The 18,890-nt window shown below is 42.6% G+C and overlaps 1 protein-coding gene across 8 annotated transcripts in view; it reads left to right on the forward strand.

Annotated features, from left to right (window-relative positions):
• Positions 1-214: 214 nt before the first annotated feature.
• nrxn3b (neurexin 3b) overlaps positions 215-18,890 on the forward strand; it is a 344,889-nt gene continuing 326,213 nt past the window's right edge. For all 8 annotated transcript variants that reach the window (XM_080490434.1, XM_080490435.1, XM_080490438.1 and 5 more), the window contains exons 1-4: positions 215-503; positions 4,454-5,608; positions 11,860-11,877; positions 12,256-12,282. In XM_080490434.1, coding sequence (XP_080346560.1) covers positions 4,912-5,608; positions 11,860-11,877; positions 12,256-12,282 — 742 coding nt within the window. In that variant the 5' untranslated portion in view covers positions 215-503; positions 4,454-4,911. The remainder of the gene's footprint in view (positions 504-4,453; positions 5,609-11,859; positions 11,878-12,255; positions 12,283-18,890) is intronic.

Below are 18,890 nucleotides of genomic sequence, written 5' to 3' on the forward strand. Positions count from 1 at the left end.
TTGAACAATGGCCACTGCCATGCTGTGCAGTCCTCGTGACTTATTCCATGCGCAGTCCCAGCGCGCACGCACTAGTATTTTACTGCTAACATATCGTATTAAAGGCATGTCTAAAAATAAAGAGTAAAGGACTGTCATTATTGGTAATTTGTCCTGCGGGGGCTGGGGGAGTGGGTGTACACCACCCTCCCGGAGTGCGCAGAGTGGCTGCTGTGCGGAGCAGAAGGCGGGTCAGCGCGTCAGAGAGGGAGAGATCCGGGCAGGCAGAGGCACGGGCCGCGATCAGACGCGCTGAGTGAGCCGAGCGATGCGCCTTCACTGAGCCGGAGGAAGGGAGGACCGCTGCGTTTTCCTCCTCATCACTGATATCAGCATCCCGACGCTCAGGGCACACTACACTTCAAACACACTGCGCTTTCTGGATGGAGTTTTCCTCTGGATTACTATAATTTCTTTTACATTTATTTACAATTCCGTCCTGAATCGTCTGTCTGCGCGAAACGGTAGGGGCACATTCATTTAATCTTTTTTTTTTTCATTTTTTTTTTTTTTTATTTCCCCCCATCCTTCTTGCATTATGTGTTTTGCGTCTTGTGAAGTTTTCTGCTGGAATTTTAGGGATTTGATGTGTTATCCGAGCCGAGTTTGGGTTTATTGGAAGCGTTTTTACGCGCTGTGGGATGGCGCGGATGCTTAGTTTTGGAGCTCTCATCCGCACTTCGAGCTCGGAGAAACTGGGCGATATGTTCCTTGCAAGCAAACACTTGAACCTTAACCGCATGGCTTGTATTTTCAATAAATCTCGTTTTGTTGGCGAACGACTGAAGAAGCGTAAAGTTTGGGTTCACAGAATCGCGTCTTTTGGATCACTGCCGGAATAAAACCCAACTCCATGAGAAAAAAACGGTCACGACTTTACATTCTCGAAACAAAAACCCACGACTTGTGTTGAAATTAGACTTCATATTTTAAAAAGCGGGGGTTTTCTGAGCCTTTGAGTCACAGTCAGACTGCCACCGTGTGAGAAGCGGAGGGAAAGCTGGAGACAAATGTTGCCCGTTTGTTTTATCCATCGGTGCCGAGCTGTGTGGGATTTCTTAAAGGTTTATTTTCCCCTCTTATGTGAAGCCACTGACTATTCACTGACCATGAGAAATTTTTCTTGTAACCCATTTCAACGTTTACAATACTACTCATCTAGTGTACACATGCCTGTGCGCAGCTGAAATGTCCATTCATTCTGTACCGAATCACTATAATTTCATATTTCTGGAAGTTCAGTCTTAAACTGACTGATGAAATCTCAGTGACCCCATGTATTTTTTTGTAAAACTCCCCACACATCTGACTTTTATTGTGCGCTATAGCTGCAGGATTAAGTTATATTTGACCATTTTTCTTCTATTTATTTTGTTCCCAGCAAACACTTTCTCATCCATACTTGGCTTTAACAGTCTTTTTCTTTCATGCAAACATGTGCTGGTATCTAAAAATGACCGACCCAAACCCTGAGTTAAGTTGGGCTATGTGTTGAATTTGTATGGTTATGTGAGGAGCAGCGACTGAATTACAATACTGAAACCACCTGCTTTTTTTTTCTCCCTGGGCCCTAAAATCCCCAGCAGTGGTATCTCGACCCCACTTTGTCTCACCACTGGACTCCTGATGTAGTGTACCTCTCTCCCCCATGACTGATGTGGGATTAAATCGTTCCTCCAGGCTGAGGTTTATGATGGACAGGGGGCATGTCGGGTGGGATAGAGGGGTTTGCCGTGATAGGGGCTATGATACAAAACATGTCAATAAATCTGCAGCACCAGAGCTGGACGCTTCAATGCATCATTTATGGCCAGTTAGTGACAGTATCCCGCGCAGGTCATCTCATATCCTGCACTCTTTAATAATTCAATGTGTATATCCCGGAAAATATGTGCTTGTTGTTGCATTAGTATTACAAACCAAGTTAGGTAAAGTTACTGGAGACGGCTGACATGGTGGCTGATATTGAACAAAATGAGGATCAGGACACACCCAAAGAAAAGTTATCCCATACTGAAGATTCAGTTTGATAATGACTGATTTTAGAAAATGTACTCATAAACACTATATGAATCCATTGTGGTTGTTGATAAAAGTACTGTTCTGTTGTTGTTTTTACATATTTGTAATGTTTAAACCCCTCATGTGATTTGCAATGGTTTAGTCCACTCTATACCAGCTCCAAGCCAAAACAATGAGTGTAAAGGAAGTGTTCGTTTTCCCCATTATCATGTATAACTTCCATATATTTCACATTTATTATTTATTGGGTGGCTGTAGCTGGGTTGGTAGGGCGGTCCTCTCTCAATCGGGAGGTTTGATTCCCCATGTCCACATGTGGTAGTGTCAATGAAGTTGACATTGAACCCCAAACCCATCCCAATAAATCGATTGAGCACCTTGCATGGCAGCCTTATCCATTGATGGGTGAAGGTGATTGACAATGTAAAGTGCTGTGGGGACTCCTAAAGCGGTGGGAAAGTGCTTGTGAAATCCATTAACCATTCATTCAACATCCATGGGTGTATTTTGAACTTTCACTGTTCAATTCCTAATCAAGTCACAAAGGTTAAAAATCAAAATATAAAAAATAAAATCACAATTTTCTTAGTTTGATCCCATGGGCCATGATTACCACAGTAAAAATAATAATAAAATGAAAAAAAAGTATTAGTTTATATGGTGTGCATGTAAAAAATAGCTTCTCTATGTGCACCTGTCTGCTTGCATATGCAGGAGTGGTGTATGAAAATAATCATAATCTGACTTATTTTTGTCAAATTTAAAAAAAAAAAAAAAAAGAGTGCATGAAAAAATGTTTTCATCTTTGGATATGAGGTTCTTAGTGAATGGACAAAAATAATTTACTGTTTATGACATTTTAACACATGTACTCTTGTATAAGGGTGAAATTGCTCAATAGATTTTTGCCCCCATGAGTAAAGAATGTTACCTGTCTGAAGGGCGTCATTCAGAGGAAACCTGTGGGGGAAACAGTCTGTAAAATATTTGCGTGAAACTTGACCTGCCACTACATTAGCCTCATTTAGCTTAGCCTTAAGGATAAGCGGAGCCTTTGACAAAGTAGGATTTAAGTAAGTCAAATGTGACGAATATGAAAAGATGTTACGGTACAGTTTAACGTAACATTTTGTTTTTAGTTGGAAGCCCATTTACACGACGTTGTCATGTAATTGAGCACAGTGTGCCCTGTGTTGTCACAGAGAGACACTCCTGCACAGGGACACACATGCCTGGATGCACAGTGCATTAGCATAGGTATCGGTTTCTAGAATTCAATAGCTCGCCTGCTGCAGCAAGATTAACTATTCAGGGCAGGTGGTTAAAGGGCCTATTGTGTTGCATGGTTGTGTGCTGCTGTCATGATTGGACAATGCGTTTGTTTGGTGGGCAGCCCACTGCCAAAACAATTGCAAGGGCAAAGGGCTGGAAGAGTACACACACATATAAGGTTTCGCCCTGTGAATCATTTCTAGCTCTGCTGAGCAAATTTACACAGACCTGGATATGTACAGGTGTAGCATGCAAAGGCATACTTAATATTCCATACAAGAGCCATCTGAGTTTTGGCAATGGAAACAATTTGAATATGTATTTGCTGGATGAAATTCTAATTAAAAAAAAAAAGTGGTTAGCAGTGGTAGGATTCGAATATGAAGTAGTGCCACCCTAACATCTTTCTGAATAGCTGTTTATGATTGTAATCCCCCAAAGACATGCAAATTAGAGCGAGAAAGAGAGTGGCAGTGGATAATTAGTCATATTTATCAGGATCCCAGCAGGCCCCTAAAGATAGCAGGCTCACATTTGAGGCTAAACACATGTTCTGGCTCACCTCAATGGATTTTTCACTCATCATGGAATCAACGGCAGTAATCTAATACTGGATGGCTCTCTTTATTTCTCACAAAATATCAGTGCTGCACTATCACTGTTTGGGAATTCAGACCTCAAATTAAGACTTTAAAACGCTAAACGATTATTGGAGCTGGTCCCCAAAATGAAATTAGTAATTTGAAGGAACTAAACCCCGCAAAAAATGATCATAAACCTTTAATGGATGTTCTTAGTGTTTTTTAGTAGTATTTAATGAGCACATTGTGTCAAATTGCCTGCAAATGCTCTTCTCAGCATGATTTCAGTTCAACCTAAACTCCCAGGCACTATTTGCCCAATCACTGTTCTCTCTGCTGAGTTTATGTTTTAATTTGAACTGGCTTTATGACGCTGATATGAGCCTCCATTATGTAACAACTTTGTAAAATAAATCCATACTGTGGGCTGTTCTCTGATAGTGTTTCTCAATTGATATGTATTGTAAATGTATTTCTTTTCTTTGGATTTTGTTTACATTCATACATTCATTCCTGATCTTATTCTTTGTGTTCCACAGATTGGAGAAAGGTGTGTGTGTGTGTGTGTGTGATGCTGGAGGTCAAACCATGGGGCACACAACTGGACCAACGATGACCGTCATGTGCTTCAATCCAGGAAGTCGTCTCAAAGAGAAATCGCAGCATGACGCAGTAAATCACTGACAAATCTTCCTCAGGATCACCTCAATCAGCACCTTCACATCTCCACTTTGTGTGGAAGCTGGATATTTTTCCACGCGTCTCTCCATAGACTTGGCTGTCAAGATTAGATTCCATCCATTATCAGCGCTAGATCTGCCTTTAAAGTCAAAATTAAAAGGATTTTGCAGTGTCTGCTTGCCTCTAAAGTTATCTATGTGGAATATAACAATCAGCAGATAAGCCCTGGAACAAAACTGTAATCAGATGTTATTATCGCTTTGAGGATCCATCCCCAGTTCTAACCCTCATCTGGCACACGCTGTTATTCTCCACGATGAATCCAAACAGCCTACCTGGGCATTTCCTCATGCTGCTAAGTACCATGCTGGGCCTGAGCGTGGGCTTGGAGTTCACTGGCTCCGAAGGTCAGTGGGCTCGTTACCTGCGCTGGGACGCCAGCTCCAGAAGTGACCTGACGTTCCAGTTCAAGACTTCGCAATCAGAAGGCCTGCTCCTCTACTTCGACGACGGCGGATATTGTGACTTCCTGCTCCTCGCCGTGTCCGGGGGTAAACTGCAGCTCCGCATCAGCATCGACTGCGCCGAGACCACCATCACCTCCAATAAAATGGTCAATGACAGCCGCTGGCACTTCGCTGCCATCAACAGGCACAATTTGCGGACTGGCTTGGCCGTGGACGGCCAGACCAAGACAGAGGAGGTGCGACCTCAGCGCCAGTTCATGAAGATCGTCAGCGACCTTTTTCTGGGAGGGCTCCCAGGGGACATCCGCACATCTGCCATCACCCTGCCCTCTGTCCGCGAGCTCCCTCCCTTCAAAGGAATTATCACAGACCTCAGTTATGGGAGTAAACTGCCCACGCTAATCAATAGTCAGAAAGTACGCTTGGAGATGATGGGCCTTTGCACAGAGAACCCCTGTGAGAATGGCGGAATCTGCTCATTGGCAGATGGAGAAACCTACTGCGACTGCTCCAGAACAGGATATGTAGGTCGATACTGCACTGAAGGTAAGACGCCTGACTCCACAGTTTTCTGTGTCAAGCGCTGAATATTGATTAAAACCTTTATTTAAAAAAAAATCTGAGTGATTCCTTACAGATATAGTATTTACCCACCAGGAGGTCTGCTGTCTGCTTTCAGGTATACGACACAAATGTTCATATTATTCTGTCATTCCTGCAGATGTATATTGTTGAACCCATTTCCAGGTGCAAAACTGATTCTATTTTGCTCCACCATGAATCCAAATCCAGATTTCTAAAATTAGATTGAATTTCCATAACCCTGTTGGAAATTCCGATGTGATTTGTGCCTCACTAAACTTGTGAACCGATTCCAGTGTAGCAATCACACAGCAGTGCCATTTCTATCACGCAGGAGTATCTCCACTCAGACACATCTGTAAGACTGAATGCAATCCACACAGGGTGTTGAATCAGAGTATCTCTCTGTGGGTTGTTGTTGTTGTTCTTGCAGCTTCCTTTAGCAAGTCTTCATATTTCACGTGGGAGTTAAATTGAAGGTGATGTGCTCAGCATTTCCTCTCCCTTCAGTTATTACTTTTGATGAGGCAGTGGTGGATATGGTCTAAGCTGATATGACTAAAATTACAACACTGAGTTTTCCTTTTTTTTTTTTCTTTAATTTTTTTCTCTTCATTAAATGTATTCTGATTTTCCAAGGTGCTGCAGGGACCTGAAGGTACACACAAAGTTTTGAACGAGAAACAACTTTATCTCTTTTCATTCTGCTTCTGTGCCAAGGCCATCTCTTCTTTGGGGAGTGTGATGAGATGCAGCACTTTGACAATATTTGACTTAATGCTGTCTTCAAACCTTTTAAAGCTTTAGGCATTAAAAAAAAAAAAAAAAAAAAAAAAGCTTTTTTCAGTTAACACTTGTGTCTGCCCTCAAACACCCTGATGACAGTGATACATCGCAGGGTAACTGGTCTTTCTCTTTCTTTTCAAGAAAAACCAAAAGAGACATGATTTTCCTGTGCTTTAAACTACTTGTTTGTGTGCAGCCCTGCTGGATGAGCTCTGCTTAATGTTAACCCTGCCTCTTTCAAAGCACACCACCACTTATAGCCTTGTGATCAATGCCGGCAGTCGCTAGAAATGGTGTTGCCTTCCCGACATCACCAAAAATTCCCCTGTTTATTCCACGCCAGTAATACTCTAAATGCAATTTCTCTCTCACCTCACATGCCTTACCCTTTGCTTTATGTGTCGGGATTGTAGGAGTGTGTGAAAAGACCCATGTCAAATTTCCTCCACCGCTGACCCACTTCCTGCCAGTCTAAATCACACCGACATGGCTGAAGGATGACTCCATTTTGCCCCCAAAAAAATACAAAATCGGGGGAATGCTCGCTGAACGCTACAGCTCTGATTAGGAGCTATTTTGAATGGTATCTAATGCGGAAAAAAAGATTTAATTTGTCACCATGATGGTGTGTGTTTAAAATACGATCCTTCTGCTTTGTGTCGTTTGGTTTCCGTTTTGTTTGGGTTCCAACAGCTTCGCTCAGACGAAGCTGTTGGGAGCGTCGGTCCGGAGCGTTGGCCTGTGGCAGCGTTCAGGACAGCACGCGATGTGCTGGTTGCCGAGCAGTCAAGCGCGCGGGCTGGACTTGACCTCTTTTTCGCTTCATCCCATTTGCTCGCTGCCTGTGTCGAACGTTCAATAGAGGAGGTGTCGGTAGTCTGTTTAACCGAGGGGCCGACGGGGAAACTGTGACACCTTCGTGGTAAAGCAACCAAGGTTTTAAAGAGTGCATTTACAGCTCAGCGAGACGGACAGGCGAGGCAAGGAGAGCGGTGGTCATATCTCAGCCTCAGGGCAGAGCGAGTGTGACAAGTAGATTCACCGCTAGTTCGCTGTACCCTGGTTTGTCCTAGGAGGTCATCCGTTGGACAAGAACCAGCCCCTCCCACTTGCTTTCTTCAATTTTTTTCACCAAAGAAATCTATTCAAGCATCTATTTTTTTTCAAGAGCAGAAGACGCAGAGGGTAGTCATGCTCGTCCCCTTGATCTGACTGCTGCTCTTTTCTGCCTCCCCATTAACTGATGTGGCGGATTGTTGATTATGCCACAGAGACTGGGAACCATAATTAGAGGGATAATGAGAACAGAGATGGCTAATTTGCCTGGAAAATGCCTGCACAAACACCACCGTCAATTCAAACTGTCTGTCGGCAAACTCGCGCCGAGGTTTGTCCCCTTTTTAATTTTTATGCACGCGCGGGTCCACAAGTGGTAAAATACTTGTTGTTCGAGCAGCGCCTGAGCGCGGGTGGGTGGGGTGGGGGGGAGGTGAAATCAAAGCGATTCGGTTGCACTTAAGATATGAACAACTGCTCGGCACACCTGTCCGCGCCGTATACAGTGATGCTGTACGTTAATGAGCGATGAATGCAATCTGTCAAACCTGTGAAAACGTATCTGTTGCATTATCAGACTGTGTGGTCCAGGTCTCATATGCTCAGACACATTTGCATGTGTGCATGCATGCACACAATCACGCACGTCAACACAGACGAATCTCCCCCCCCCCCCCCCCCCCTCCTCTTCCAATCCCTGAAGCTGCTCGTTAAAACGGGCAGATGGCTGACTGACTGAGCGGACGGGGCCTGGGAAGCATTTTGCCAGCCGTATTCCTAACGGTAGCCTGCTAGCCCACTGGCCTAGAAGGGAAAAAACTAAGTAGTGGGCAGAAATAACATGCAAGATGAGAAATGAGTAAATGGGAAGTGGTGTACAGACAGTTTGTGCCGCTTTCTCTGAAAAGCCTCCACGTTCCCACACTCGCCTGCCCACTCTTGCTCTGCCTTTCCTCTCGCTGGGGTTAGTCTGCATTGCCGTTCGACTGTCGAGATAATCACGAGACGGTTCCCACGTCTCTCTGCTGAGCTTTCCCGCAGCTCTTCCCCCTCAAACCGTCGGGCTCGGCTCGCGGCTTAGCATCACAAACAGTTGGCCATAAAACACATGTTCAGTCTCTGCACCCGCGTGGATCAGGATGTATCAGTGTGACTAACTGTGTCAGGGCAACGAACTGAAATTAGACACCACTCGGCCCTCGCTTCGCATACGTGCAGGCTTTGGCAGGCAAATCCGCCTGCTGGTCGCTTCAGAGCTTTGTCTTGTCATTAATAATTCTCTAACTACTCTTTTTCGCACGCTGGTGTTTAACACAAGTGTGCTCTTATTATTAGTTGTGCAAATATCAGTATCTTATATGGTAATGATGTGGATATGGAACCTCATTCAGTTCAATTAACTTAGTGCTGGTGACATTATGAAGTGGCTTGAATACCTTGGGGTTTTCCTATTACAATGAGATATGCGTAAGGTCAAGGTGGTTAACTGGATTCTTTAATGAATATGCAAAAAGATGGCCTGTTTTTTTTTCTTCTTCTTCTTCTACAACCGAGCTCCATGCGTTTTTAATGAAAAGTTTAAGGACCTTTTCTTTTTTTTTTTTTTTCTTAAAAATATGCTTGATGGAAGGCTCGTAATTGAAGGCTCGAGCAAGCAAACTGTTAAGCAAGTGCTGAAATGGTGCCTTCAGGCTTAGCTTTGGGGATTAATAAACAGACATGGAAAAAATGACAGTTACAATAATCTTACTATAAAAAGTAGGTCAGGGAGGGAAAAAAAAGGAAAAAAAAAATGGTGCAGGGACTTGCCTGATTCCAGTGCAGAGGGCATTTGTGTCTAGTGCCCAAGCTGAAAATTATGTTTGGATTTGAGTGGTGAAGCTGCTGGTAAAATAGAGCAGGGGATTACGCTTGGACCACATGTCCTCCACGGCACATTGGCTTGTTCCAAGTACTGCTGCAACGAGAGAAAGGGTTTTATCTACATGGCACGCTGAGCGTTCGACATGCAAACATGTACATCCTGTATGCACGTTCCCAAGGTGCATCATACCTGCTGATTCAGGCGAAAATATTCAGGGGTTCTTAATTCCCTTCCCCCTATAGTTTTTGAGAGCTGAAAGAATTGCACTGCTGTCCATCAGCTGGCCGCCGTGCCCCACAATCCCCCCCCCCCCCCCCCACCCGCGCTTCCATGCTCCGTCCTTCCTTTTCCTCTGCCAATGTCATCCTTCATGAGTGGGAGCAGAAGGAAAAGAGCATCCATTTTAGACTCCCCTAAAGGAGACGGGAGGAAATCTCACCTCAAGTTCACCAGCTCGAATTTCCGTGGAAATCGTCTTACCGCCCCTCCTCGCCAACAATATCTCATGTCTCGTGTCGAGGCTCTTAAATTTAACTTTTAACAAAGACTTAATGCTGGCTGGGAGGAATAAAACCAAGCGTGGAGACTCGCTGGTTGGATCCAGCGGTACGGAGCAGACCGGGCACAGCACTCAAATTAGGACCTGATATTGTTTATTAGAGCTGATGCTCTAAACGCCTGACGTCGTCTGTCTTAATTAAGAATTGTTTAATTTCCTCTTGTCAGCTCCTGATGCTCTTTCAAGATGCTGATTACAAGTGTTGAGACTAAATGTGATGAAGTAGAATTTGCAGGCACTTAATAATCCTGTCAGGCACCGCTGTAAACAGTTAAATACTATACTTAACAATATCATATAAGTTAATGCATGTTTTACTGCAATCTCTGGAATTAGGGCTTGCATTAGGATCATAAAACCTTACTTGAATAAGTCCATAATTGAAATTAAAAATTTAAGTTATTGCAAATCGTAGCTTACTCTGAAGTCAGCGGTTTTATTGTTGAAGCCAGAAAAGGAAGTCGAGGGTTAGGGGTAATTGGGAGCTAACATTTGCATCAAACAAAGACTTAATGTTGCCCAAGAGGAATAAAATGTAAAATCTAATTTCACTGGCGGTATCCAGTGGTAGAAGGCAAATCTGAGGTAGGATCTGATATTGTTTATTGAAGCTGAAGCTCTAGATGTCCAATTAAGCACTTTAAGTAAAGTGAGCCTCGAATCTTAGAGATCTATTTAAAATATTTAGTGAAAAGCCATAACAGGAATGAAAGTTGCAAAGATTTAGGCAGAATCCCAGTGCATATTCTCCTGGGACTTTAGTTTTATGGTTGAGTCACCTGTGACATCAAACCAACTTTGTTGCTCCATACGAACCAGCGGCACCCACTAGTGGCCCAACATGAAAACCACAAAATACACTATCTGAAGGGATCTAAAACAACAGTGTCCCAATTGGGAAAATGTCCCCCAAAAAACGGAAAAAATACTGATCTCTTTACCTACACACACTTATAGACTTTGGGACCCGGCTCCCATTTCACACTGGCCTATCAAAGCAGAAAATAGCAACAATTGCAAATTAACATCCACAAATTTATCAAAAGTTATCAAATAGGTATCAAATTACTAAACTCAATTTTATTGGTGAACAGAATACTACCTTTTAGGTCATTTAAATGATACACCTTTCTCACCCAAATCTCTGAACATACTGTGAGGGACCTGGAGCTGAATAACGGAGGTCATTAAACCAAACATCATTACTTGGCTTCTGCTCTTGTTTGGGGCCCCATGTGGCCCAAGTTTTGAAAACCCCCGGACCAATGTCACCTGTCGAATTAACTTTCCTGTCGTCGGCTCGTGATGCCCTTTCAGAAGATTTGAAGAAGTGAACAAAGAGCGAGGCCTCGTTCCTTCACCTCGCTCGAATGATGCCCATGAGGTGTCACTCTACATGTTCGATCCTTGAGAAGATCTGTGTTGCAAGGCATGGGAAGAAAGCCCTTCTGTGAGCGTTCCTCTTAAAAAAAATCAAAACAAAATCACAAGAGGTTGGCGTAAAGTGGCAGGTGGAGGAAAAAAACTAAACATGGGTCTGAGAACGTCCGGAGAGCCTTAAAAAAAAAGAAAACTCTAGAAATTGCCATGAATCTGCAAGATTTATGTGTCTCTTTATGTGTGTGAGGGGCTCGGTGTGCTACAAGAATATTATAATGTTTTGACAATATTCGCTATGTGACAGAGTTGTTTGCAATTGAATGTAATGTCAATCTGACTCCCTGAGAGGACGGGACAGATGAAATGTTGTTTTTTGTTCACAGGGGGTTTTCTTACACTGAATCAGGCATGTCAAGGGGCACCTCTTTTGCTCCCTTACATGGCAGCTCAATTATTAGCAGTGTGGTATGTTTTGCATGATAGACCCACATGCAAACGCAGCTGGAGTGTGTTGCTAACGCGCGGCTTCTTTCTCTTTGCTTCCTCTCGTTTCCTGTGACACCTCCACAGCAGTCCAGAGAAAACCAGGTGAGTGGAGAACAATCTCTCATAGCTTAATCTCATTTGTACCAAGAGTCTTTTTTTTGAAGTCAAGGATTATTGTTTGCACAATTTTAAATGCAATCAAAAAAATAATAATAAAAAAAATGTACCAGTAATCCACTTTTCAATTTGCATAGTAAACAACCTGCACAGCATCTTTATATTCACACACTCTTTGCAAGTCATTTGTTTTAACGGGAAGCTTTCAGATGCATTCGGGGGAAAGCTTTGCTCTTTAGTGTGATGGCCATGTTTTGCTCTCATGCAAAGCATGCACAGTGGCAATACAACTGTAGTATTGGTGTGTTGTTGTTCTCAATTCTACTCTCTTCCTGTCCGTTTGATTTTTTTTCCCTCCTCAAGGCCTCGCGCACCTGAAGGCAGAGCAAGGTACTCTCTTCTTCTTCTTTTTTTCCTCTGCTTGCTCTCTCCCCCATTGGCTTAGTTTTGGGGTGTAAATCTTCTGCGCGTGCCTTCGCTACCTGTCCATGTGCATTTGTGTGTTGCACTGCTGCAGAGAAGTGTGTGTGTTATGGGGAGTGTGCATGCAGCATGACATGTCCCACATCTCCCCCCGTCCCCCCCTCACCCCCCGCACCTCTGTCTCTCCTCAGTCTTGTTTTACCCAGGTTTCTGTGTATTACATAATTGTGTACTATTCTCAGTTCCACAGCAAACATGCAGTGACACGACCCACCGTAGGGGGGGGGGGGGTGTAAGGGAAATCACTGGAATTCGGTTAGACAGCGTAGAAGAGGAATGTTTCAGAGAGAGAGAGGGGAAAAGCAAAGAATAAACCAGACTGTGAGGAGAGGAGTCCTGAATTCACTCCTGCTTTGGAAACTGTTTTTGATTTAAATGTGACGGTATAAAAGTTGTCAAATTGCTGTGGTTTGAAATGATCACATTCATCTGTATTTTGAATGGATCGTTTGAGAAGCACTAAACCACATGTTTGAATCATTTTACAGTTTTATAATCCAAACTACATATTTTAATGAGCCCGAACTACTCGGCAAGGGAGCAGCGGTTATTTATTGCTTAACCGTCAACAGATCACCGTTTTAAATGGATTGTTCCTCAGCACGCGTCGATTATTGCAGAAGTCAATGGAATCTGAAGCTTTTCACAATGTTCTACTAAACATGCTGGATAGTTTTCAGGCACCTTTTACGCAACATTTTCAAGCGTAAACAGAAAACTTTCATTTTGGGTCTCGAAACAAACATCGTTTTTCAAAATGTCGCTGTGTGATCGCGCAAAAAATTTAAAGGGATTATAATATTTTTCAACAGTTTATATTCAAAGCATCATTGTTCCATTGTTTTGATGCCTTCAAGTACAATTTATTTGCGATCACATCTATCGGAATTAAATCATATCTTGCCTGTTGCATTTGTGAAGTTGCATGCATCGTTCCCATTTCAACACCTTTTTGCATGCACGTGTCAGTCGCCCGTGTGGAGGCTCATTGCAGACTAATAATAGTTTATCCTTACTTTCTGCTGTCTCTCTCCGGTGCTCTGCCTGGGATGACACTCTTCCCTTCTCTTACCTCCGTGGATCCTTTCTCCTCTCCAAAACCTGTAGGTAGAAACAAAGGTACAGAAACCCTTTTTCTTTTGCTCTGTACTGTACTCTCATTTGAGCTGCAGATGTCGTGTGTCGGTGTTTGTGTGCATCTGTGCGTTGGACATCCGCTTAATCATTTATTATGTGTGTGCGATAAAGATATTCATGTGCTCCTCTGAGTGTTTGGAGAGAGAAAGCACAGAAATCACCGGCTCTTCGGCTAACGAACCTTTACTGTTGCATGAAGGATGTGAGCTCAAGCGGACGCCCGAGCGACGGTGGAACCATAACGGAGGGCCACCGCTGCAGACCGAGTGATTCTCGCTTGATTATCGCCATTTAATGAAAAAATTATGAGAGTAAGCTTTCGCGATGGATTATTCATTGCCTGTGTAAACAGTGAGCGTTAATGATGGAGCGTGTGCAGGCAGCGCCGTGACAGTTTTATGGCTGTGGGAAAAAAAAACGTCTGATTGGTGAAATTGACCTGACATTTGGCTTCGTTTGGATGAAGAAAGCTCTGAGAGTTGCAGTCGCGCCGACAACATCCCAATGATTCACTGGTTAGAAGTGTGTGCTTTGCATGGAAGGTCATATTGTGTTTGTGTTGATCTTAATTTATATCTGCTTGAACAAAGTTGTTTTTAATGACCTTTAGTCGTGAAACTGGCTTCAACTCATAGTTTATCTTGTTTATGTGTTTAACAACAATACAAAGTGACGCGCTCTGTATGGAATCACTAATGCAGCTGCAATAGCTGAAGTTTTAAAGGGTTAGTTTTCCTGTAATGCTGCAACGCTGCTGTCACTCTGTGTCCTTCAATTGCATGATTTACCTCTTTAACCCGGCAGACTTGCAGAAAAATTTGCTTACGAGGCACAGTTGTAATTTCGCTGATTTTTTGTTGCTGCCATTCACTCACGTGTGTTTTTCAAGTTGTACTAACATGCTCAGGATAGAGCATCTTCCTTCAACAAACAGTGATTCACAAATGCTGATCAAAATGGAGGAGCTGATGCTGTATGTTTCAAACCAGGAGTAAATGGTTGTAGTCGCAAAATCTGATTTGCTTAATCATTGTTTGGCTTCTCACGTTGCATAATTGTTTGTTTTCAGAAAACATGTCTTCACATTTCAAATGCAAAAGAAAACTGCTGTGTTTGGTAAATGGAACACGATCCTGCTGCAGTGTACATTTCTTCAAATCCACCTATCAGTCCAGTCTGATAGCCTAACCTCTGACAGCATCCAGGATAAGCTTTCATGCAGCGGCCAAAGAGTACGCGCTGGTCGTGGAGAACATGTAATCTCACAAACTGATGTAATGTGATCTTAGGCTCTGGAAGTGATCCTGGGTTTCGTCTGTAGGCAGTCAAACCCACTACTTAATCCTGTTCTTAGTCCTGCGGTAACTAGTTATGACTTGCTAGGTGAAATTCTTTCGAGTGTTTTCAATTGTACTTCAGACAATAACTACAATAATGGATGAAATAACTTGTTGCAATATTGGCATGTTTTACCTTATTGGTTCTGGCTGCATTTTTAGAGTTAATTGGTCTTAATTATTAATCGCTCTGCTTTTCTTCTGTTGAAATGTGTGCTTACTATAAAGGGCGATAGATTTTATTTCCTCTTCAGATTAGAAAATAATTCATCAGAAGCAAAGATGCATCGACCAGATCGATCATGTACATTCCTGGTTCCTTCATATACAATTGTTTATGATCATCTTTGCTTTCCAGTGAGTAACAGTTTATATTTTTGAACTTTTTGCTGTGTCAAACACTCCTCATTGGTCACAGTGAGTCAGTCGCTTTGTCATGTCTCTGGTGAAAATGCATAGTTTTTGCTAAAATGGGAGACCATTTTGTAAATGGACCCCCAAAACACAACGCAAGTTTCACGTTTTTATTTGGAAATGTTCTGTAAACAGGGCCTAAGTTGTTAACGTTGCATAACAGAAGGTTTGAAGGTTTGAAGAACATCCGAGACCCTTTCTTGTTCGGTCCTTGGGGGGGGGGGGGGGGGGGGGGGGGTTCCTCTGCATGTTCCAGTTCTCTCCAACCCTGAAAGGACATATCAGATGGGCCGGGGACTCTAAATTACCCATAGGTGTAAGTGTGAATGATTGTCTCTATATCTGTATTAACCCTGCTGTGATCTCTAGAAAGGAACCAGATTACGTTTGTCCCTGGGAAGGAAGAACAACGTAAGAACATGGATGAACAACACAATCGCTACTGACACTAATTAATCAAAACTTGATTAACCGTGATGAAAGATGATTCTAAAACACACAGACATGCAAACAAAGGCAGTGTTGACATTATGTAACCCATTACATGGCCTTCCTTTTTCTTTTTTTCTTTTTTTTTAAATCGTGAAATACGATGATGGGATGTGCAAAGCAAGGACGTGCCTCACAGCAGGTCCCTGTGCTATTAGATTCATGTCTCTGCAGCCCTGTGTATGTACTGTAAATGGCGCAGCGGTCAGAGGGCAGAGTAAGTTGGAGACAAGATGAGAGACTCCGCCTGAGAGCAGACATGCAAGAGTGGGGTGAAAGAGTTGAAGAGAGGAAACGAGAGACTTGAGGAAAAAAAGATGAAGGGGACAGGTGAGCGTGTCAGCGCTGCGAGGCCACGATATTTGTAAATGAGCGATATGGAGCACCTTGTCATCCCCTGCACTCAGAATCCGGGGACGGTGCCGCATACACCATGAGCCAGTTGCAGGAAAAGTTTTGGTCCTTTCGCAATCAGACGGGACCTGATTGTTATTGGCTCAGACGTAATGCTCTTTTTATGCAAACTTTTTTATAAACCGTGGCAGCTGACCAGAGACTCTGCTCCAGTTAGCAACATTGCTCCATTTAGCAACATGCTGCACATCAGCCTGCAGATATTTTCACATTTATTGCCTTTTAAAAAAAATTCATATACAGTATATATATCTTGATAATTAACCTCTGCTTTCAAGATGTTAAACTCAATTATTCCCATTTAACACTAAATGTAACACCTTTTTTTTTTCTTTTTTGCTGAATTTGACCTTTTCCGCACTCAAGAAAAGAACTGAATGTAGGACAATCTTTCTGTGAAATACATGGAATGAGTCCAAGTTGTAAAAATGGGCTTCATTTTCAGCCGATATTCAAAATGTGGTCGTAACTCTGTGTCACCCAGACGATGAGATCCGATCAGAACAGCCCGGGTGGTAATTACCAATGTTGTTAGTCGGGTTTAGGTACGTGCCTGTAGAAAGCGCGAGCCAGCAGCTTTTGCAAAACCATCCAGATATGAAGTGGAAGATTTGTGTCACAGGCTGTGGTATCTAATTGTCGCCACTGAGCGATCAGAGCACAGACAATAAGACGCAATGCATTCTGTTCTGCACAAAGCTTGTAGCACCATTATTTTCTCCTCTAGATCTCATAAAACATGTTTCCAGAGGGCATCTGGATGGAATTCATCAGGGTTTATCAGGTTAGCTCAAGGTTAAAGATGACATTCATAGGTATTTGCTTTCATATGAAAGATCTATCAAATTATATTATCTCAGAAAATGCAAATAATACCCATTTAATACAATGTTTATAGTGTGTCCGTCTCCTACGGCCTTATTAGCAATAAAACTTTTATTGTAATGAGATAGACAAAATGATGAGTATGGTTTTAACCTGCTTGATTTGAAAATAAACGTTGTGATTAGATATTGCGCAGACAGCGTGACATTTTCTTTTTCAGTGCGAGTACAATTGTATAAAGCAGGGGTGTCAAACATAAGGCCTGTGGGCCAAAACTGGCTCAAGTTTAAAGCTTTTTTTTTTTTAAGAGTAGTGGAGACAAAACAACACTGAAAACTGAGCTGAGGTCACTGCAAGCAAACTCACATTAGCCTCAAAGCCATGCTGAGTTTGTAAAAACATGCTTAATGAAACATTCTTTTGGGGGGGGGGGGTTACTGTATTTTGCAACAGAAGTTTTGATTATTATTGGCTTTTTGTTGAGATTGAAGCCATTTTCCAGTAGAACATTTTCATAATGCACTCTGTATACTGAACAAAGAAAAACTGACTGTATGCCTCTGAACTGAGATTCGTTTGATGATCTTGGTTTAAAAGAATTAAAAAGAAAAGTATAAATAAATATGTATAAAAACAAGGTTACAAACAGTATCTTGTTCTCAATATGTAAAACTACTGTATGCACTCATGCAGGTGGTAACACTCTGATGCCTCAGATGTCTGGATTTTCTATTTATAAACTTTTTTTTGTTTTTTGGGTTTTCTTGCTGTAGAATTGTCAAATGTGTTTTCGGCTTTTCCTAGAAAACATCTGGCAGTTTTATAATAATCCTGTGTGATTCTACTAGTGAATCCTGTCTGAATGATCTTACTGCACTCTCAATTCCCGGAGCGACTGTATTTGTTTTAAATTCATTTCTCTGCATTCATTTTTGTTTTTGTATATTCTAGATATCATACTGTGAGAATAGGAATGAACGAGTGAAATACTTTATAGTTTTCAACAAAATAATAAAATTCACAGTATATAGTATTTAATAAGCACAATATAGAGACTAAAATATGGAGTTTTGGAAGAAAATGTTTTTAAATTGGCATTTATACAAGTGGTCATAAAGTAGGGTTATTAAATAATCTATTACACTCAATATTTTGAGATTCTACAGGTTTTCTTGCCATTTTGATGGATTTTTAGTAGATATTTTGAGGATTGCGTAATATTAGGTCCCCAACTCGAAAGTGCAGTTTATTGTGTTTGGTTTTAATAATTTAGTTTTGGTGTTTACAGTGCAACTGTACTCACTCTGTCCCAGAAAACGGTGGATAATTCATCTGCAGTGAAGCTGCATCAGACGGAGGAAGAGGACTGACATAGTTGCCTGTCCTCATTGCCGGGTTGTCACTGGTCCACTTGAGAGAGCGGAGTTAGAGGGGAGGGATGGAGGGAGGGAGGGAGGGAGGGATGGAGGGAGGGAGGGAGGGAGGGAAGGAAGGAGGGAGGGAAGGAAGGAAGGAAGGAGGAGTTCAGCCCCAGTCTAATCCCTCTGCATGAAGGCTTAGGACTGAGAACTTATTCTCCACTTCTGGAGTCACTTTCGCTAATTATCCCCTCAAAGTCGTGCGGCAAAGTTCCCACAGACACGATTTTCACTCTCTGCCTCTGTGGCGCTCGCTCTGTTTCTACACCCACACCCCACCCCCACCCCCGACCCCCTCCATCTCTCTGCATACACTGATGAATATATACTCTGTCTATATGCATTTTCTTTCCCAGGCTATCACCCACTCTCAAATTGTCTCCCACTCTCTCTGCCACTTTCCCATCCTATCTGTGCCTGTCTTGGATTTCTGGAAAGCTTTTCTGCCCTCCTCTTACCACCACCACCCTCCTCCTCCTCC

The sequence above is a fragment of the Lipophrys pholis genome, assembly GCF_963383615.2.
Source record: "Lipophrys pholis genome assembly, chromosome: 21".
Classification (NCBI taxonomy): Eukaryota; Metazoa; Chordata; class Actinopteri; order Blenniiformes; family Blenniidae; genus Lipophrys; species Lipophrys pholis.